Source organism: Pinus tabuliformis, chromosome 1_2, assembly GCF_031772625.1.
Source record: "Pinus tabuliformis cultivar Carrire ecotype Pingquan chromosome 1_2, CPIR1, whole genome shotgun sequence".
NCBI lineage: Eukaryota > Viridiplantae > Streptophyta > Pinopsida > Pinales > Pinaceae > Pinus > Pinus tabuliformis.
Window position 1 is genome coordinate 133,733,241 of NC_142298.1, and position 5,697 is coordinate 133,738,937.

Sequence of the window (5,697 nt, forward strand, 5' to 3'; positions counted from 1 at the left end):
AGGTATGCACTTTTCCTTCGGTTTCCTTGGGTTATGCTGGAGCCCTAGAGGGAGAAGTGTAGAGATAGGTATCCCTGCGCATAGCCGGGGGACTCTTGAGGGCAAATGGAACTCTTAGAGCCACAAGACTCTGAGACTCCTCGGCCAACCTCTGTCGGAGCCCTGGAAGGGTAATTGGAAGAGCCTAAGGGATTGTGGGTGTAGAGAAAGGGATGCACTACCTTGGGTTGTGTAGGCTAAATAGAGACTATAGATTGGAGGCTGTTGGAGCTCAGTAGCTTGACCCACTACCTTGCTAGTGTGTTCTATGGACCCTAGTTGGCTTTAGGAAGCCTTTTGCCTTGGTGGAGTCATAGCCCCAGCTTGGGGATGATCCACTGCTGAGAATACTAGAGCAGTGTGGCCTATGGTTGGGTGGAAAATCTGAGGTCTGCAATGATTTGGTGTCATTTCTAAAAAACAAGTGCTCTTCATTATGTTTTATAATGTTTTATAAGCTGATGTTGTGTATATTCTGATGTGTACATGCTATTTACAATTTATGTGTCTCAGAATGCTAAATTATGTTGTTATGGATGAGCAAATGTTGCATTGCATGCTAGTACACATTGCGCATGTATGACCAAGCATGATTCATGTGCCAGGGGTGCCTTGATGACAGATTCAGGACTGGTATGATAACCAGGCTACATTACAGAGCAGATAATTAGCATGCTGGTTGATGTTGGGCCCTGGTAGGCATAAGCTATAGTCGAACCAGATCTATTTATCTCCAGATTTAAATAAATTTGTTAATTATGGTATCAGAGTTGGAGTTGAGAAGTAATGCACTTCAGCTGTGTGACTGGGGGTGTTACGAATGATGCAGCAGTAGAATTTCCTGCTAGCAATCTTGAGCTTAAACTTCCTAAAATGCTAAGCAAGCAAGACAGTATGAGTCAGTCATGTGTTTTCTCCTTAGATCTACTGTTCAGGATAGAAGGGAATGCATTATTAATTGCTGGAATATTTGCCGAAATCTAGCAGAGCCACTCGTCATTTTAATGCAGCAATTGCACAAGAACACCCAAGGTCGAGAGGTAAATGTTGAAACATGCCTTGGAAAATATTCTGATAGGTTGTAGTTAATAAGTATCATAATCTCTTGGTGTACTCTCTATTTTCAAATAAACGAATTATAAATTGAGTTTGGTTGGTTATAGCTAAGTGTGAATCAATCTACTGTAGCAGTGATTATTTTGAGTGCATTGTTTAGTTTAAGCTATTGCCAATTTCAACATAATAATTTGCTTTAGGAGCTTAGACTGGGTTAAATGGAAATGGAACTGCTGCCCGTGCTCAGAATGAGTCTTGAATATGACAATCTATGTTTTTCAAGAGTTAACTGAGTGATAATGAATCTGTAGCTGGTTAGAGTAAAGGAAATCAATACCCAACTCCTGAGATAGGAGAAGGGAATCTTACTGTCACCGAGTTAAAATTCACAAATTCATCCAATTCAATGGATCAAAATTCATGCCCCAAGCAGGTAAATTAGTGCTTGAGTATTACATACCTCGAATCTAACAATAACTTCTGCTTACATCAGTGGCAAAAGTATGAGCATTTTCAGTCCAGTAATAGCTGCCTTCTCGCATGAAATGATGATGTCCCAGTCCAAAAGATATGCAAGAATGACTTTCAGAAATCATGCCACTGTTCCTTCAAATGATAGGTAGACAATATGAGGGCAAGCTTCACAATGCAAGCATAAGTCTCGAATGACTCTTCGAAACTTTAAGTATTCCGAGGGGTAAAGCATACGTACCACGATGAGAGGTGATAACCACATAAGTTCTCAATAGACATTAAGTATATCCGTGTAAAACCCAACCTTTTGGACATCATTCACAAAGACCATTTATATCTTAGTTAATTCAAGCTAAAAAATGTAGCTGTCTCTGTGTAATGAATTTTAAAAGGGAAATAAAACAGGTGATAATTTTCAAAAAATCTTCACATTTGTAAAACATTTCAGTGTAACATCTACATCTCTACTCAGAAAGTGAGAACTAGTGCTTGGTCCCTTCATATACGTTGATGCAATCTCTGATTGGCTCTGTTCATATAAGATGATGCAATCTCCTATGTTCATTTCATATACACTGATGCAATCTCCTATCATCCTTCCATACACTGATGCAATATCTGAAGATCATCCCTTCATATGTGATGATGCCATAACAATATCAGTCAGACCCCATCCCTTTATGGGATGATTGGTTATCTGCTAGTCTTCATTACACCTGTTCCTGAGCCCATTTTACTGCTTGTAAACAGCCATGAAAGGAAAGAACGCTCAAACTGAAAGATCACAAATTACAAGCGCTAGAAGTTGTTCGCTCAATAAAGCAAGATTTTTTGTGGGCTGTCTTATGCACCCATGTTCTAAGTCCTGACTAAGACATGCGAGGGTTCACACCAGATGCTCACAAGTTAAAAAGTGTATCAGTCCCTAAACAACTGAAGAGCTTTGTCTAGCCTATTTGGCTACTTCGAACTACTCTTCTGTCCCTGGTGGTCATTTTTTGTGAATACCTTAGGAATACATTCGACAGATCTGCCTTGCCTGCCTGCCTCAATTTCTCTGCAACCTCTTCAAAGATATTATACCCATCAGGAGTTGGGGAAAAATCATGGAGAAATTTGTTGTAGTCGAAGCGAGGAACGTCAACACCCTCATATATCATGCCCTCTAAATACTTGCTAGCCTCCCTTGATCTGCCTTTCTTGACAAGCCCACCCACAAACACGGTATGAAAATCAACATCAGGACAAAGGACCTCGCTACACCTTCTAAACCCAAAGTTCACCTGCATGAGCATAACATAGGTGTGCATAATCGGCTCACAACCACCTTGGATCATCCTATGGAACAAACGGTTAGCTTCATCCGGTCGGCACAGATTCACCATGACCTTGATGAGAGCATTATAAGCCCCAGTATCAGGCTTTCCCATCTCCTCAAGCATTCTATATACCTCATCTAATCTCATTGCATTGCCAAGACCCGTAATGAGGGACGTATACACCACCCCGTCAGGTGCCAACCCATACTCCCTCATCTCATCAAAGAATCTCAGGGCTTGTCTAATTTTGTTATCTTTGCAAAGGGCGTCAATCATAATGGCATAAGTCTTCACATTGGCAATGGCAGAAATGAATTGAAAGAGCTTAAAGGCATCTGGATATCTCTTACCTTTTAAGAGGGCACCCAGCATGGTGTTACAGACTGTGACATCGGATTTCATCGCCAGGGCCACCATCTCATTCCAAAGCTCCATGGCCTGCACCAAGTTGTTCACTTTACACAGACCAGATAGAACCAAACCATACGTAGCAACATTTGGAGAAATCATCCGCTTTACCTGCCTAAATATCTTGTTCCCTTCATTACCCAGCCTGGCCCTGCGCAGCGAGTCCAAAACAAAATTCAAGGCCCCAACATCGACATTAACGCCATGGTGGGTCATAAAATCGAATACACGCAGTGCCCCACTAACCTGTCCACCATCTGCAAGGGCTTTCACAGACACTTCGAGGGTCTTCACTGTCAGCAAACCATTGGTGCCCATCTGCTGAAGAACTTCCCAGATGGTCCGGTAATCTCTGGTTTTGCCCAGAATGTCGATCATCTTATTTGAAGTGATGGTGTTATGGCTGTAGCCTAATTCTGTCTGAGTGGCTGCCCAGAGGTAAAACCTCCATGCGGGCCTCCTCTCCCTCAGAAATCTGTTTAGTACGCTGAGCACGAATTCATGCGAGAGACTGATATTGCCCAGCAGGCGTCGGAGCTTGGTATCAGAGGAGAACTGCTGCTGCTCTAACACTGTGCATACCCTCTCCACCTCATGGTAATCCAACCGGGAATGAGAATGGTTGGTATGGCTGTGGCCGTGCCTCTGCGGAACAAAAGCAATGAAAGGAATGTATTTTTTGGGTAGCGTGAGCTCCATGGCCTTGACGAAGACGCCATAACCGCATAACGTTTCTATGTCTCGCCTATCATCTTTGCATACTCGAGTTCTATGAATCATTTGTGTCTGTCGAGTGCCATCATTGTATCGCTGGAGAGGTGTTACGTTCGGCATACAGCAATATTCATATTTTGGGCTCTGTATACTTCATCTTATTTTTTCATTTTTTTCAAGCAAAGAAAACCAACGGAACTTTGCATTGAAGTAAATTATGTACATTTGTCTTTATAATTTCAAGATTCATACGTATTAATACCCTATGTTAGTATGTTAGTAAATTATGTACATTTGTCTTTATAATTTCAACATTCAGACATATTAATATCCTATGTTATTTTCAAAATAGATATCTAAGATAAATCATTTAAAATAGATATCAAGATAAACAATGAATTCTGTCCATGTAATACAAATTCACCAAGACATAAATATATAACCGAATGTTAAAAAGGGTAATTTCATTTTAAAAAACAAAAATGTCAGTAGATAAATGTCAAAATAAGGAAATCATCAAGTAAACTTGATTAGCCTTTTAAATTTTGTCATTTCGAAAAGTTGTGTTGTGGATCTCGCCAAGTGGATATCTATGGCCTTTTTTTGAAAGTGTATTAGTAATGTTATTCAGTTTTTGTGAATATGTGAAAAAGTCACTCATCTAAAAAAATCCAATCAACTCTCTAGTTCTACTCATGCAATTTGTGAGCATAGGGGGATCGAAAGTAAACTTCTCATTTGCCTAGTCAATCGCAACATTTGAATCCTAATAGACATCTAATGTCTCCAAGAATAACCATTTCGCACAGAGTGGGACTCCCTAGAGTACAATAATCTATACCCGTGTATTTGTACTTGTACCACTATTCCAGGAGAAATGATAAAAATGTTCATGTTATAAGACAATGTATGTCCCATTGCCACATATGTTAATAGTTGTAGCACTGTCAAAGAATCCCACACGGTATCTATTTCGTAGCTCCAATTGTTGAATGCATTTATGTTTGTTCTTATGTACCACAAGACCTATCTCATCAAAATAAGCATTGACTTTTAAACATATTCTACTAATATCGATTGGGATATTTTTGAAAATATGATCATTTTTGCTCCTCTAAATACCCCAAAAAATATAAAAAGGAAGTGTTATATATTCCTTGTACTCCTCCTTCCAATCTTTTAGACTATTTTCCACTAATGTAGAATTCAAGCCAACAAAGACATTTAAGGTTTTTAAAACACCATTCCAAATGGTTACTACAAAGGGACAAGTGAGGAATAGGTGGGAGACATCATCATTATCAACCATGCACATGACACATCTAGGAGGACCTATGAAACCTCTCTTGCATAAATTTTCCCAAGTTAATATTTTGTTTTTCCAAACCAACCACCCAAAACATTTTAGCTTTAGAAGAAAAATCCATTTCCAAACCTTCCTAAACCACCACCTTTCCCCATCCTTCTGATGTGATTGTGAAATACACCTATAGGCCTCCTTAACATAAATTTGGCCCTGTACTACATTTCCAGCCCATGTATATTGGTCATTTTCTTCAATCAAAGAGATACCAGCTAAATATAAATTAATCACATACATATCCCAATGCTCGGCCAATTCGCCAATTCAACCCAAGTCACTTGAGCACATCCAGGTTGGATAATGGAAGATCGGATCAACATCCAT

At 39.8% G+C, this 5,697-nt stretch overlaps 1 protein-coding gene across 1 annotated transcript; it reads right to left on the reverse strand.

The window, feature by feature from the left end:
• Positions 1-2,255: 2,255 nt before the first annotated feature.
• LOC149204880 (putative pentatricopeptide repeat-containing protein At1g26500) lies at positions 2,256-4,203 on the reverse strand. Its single transcript, XM_089394820.1, has 2 exons — positions 3,408-4,203; positions 2,256-3,326 (listed from the first exon to the last, which is right to left on the reverse strand). Exons 1-2 carry the CDS (start codon positions 4,128-4,130, stop codon positions 2,517-2,519), a joined length of 1,533 nt encoding a protein of 510 aa, XP_089250946.1. The 5' UTR covers positions 4,131-4,203; the 3' UTR covers positions 2,256-2,516.
• Between the last annotated feature and the right edge of the window lie 1,494 nt (positions 4,204-5,697).

What these genes read in the sequence shown, in the direction of transcription:
- LOC149204880 (XM_089394820.1), bottom strand. Translation starts at nt 4,130, where the DNA reads ATGCCGAACGTAACACCTCTCCAGCGATACAATGATGGCACTCGACAG. An exon ending in GGAACAAGATATTTAGGCAG is followed by an intron (nt 3,327 to 3,407) that starts GTAAAGCGGATG and finishes AACTTGGTGCAG; the next exon opens with GCCATGGAGCTTTGGAATGA.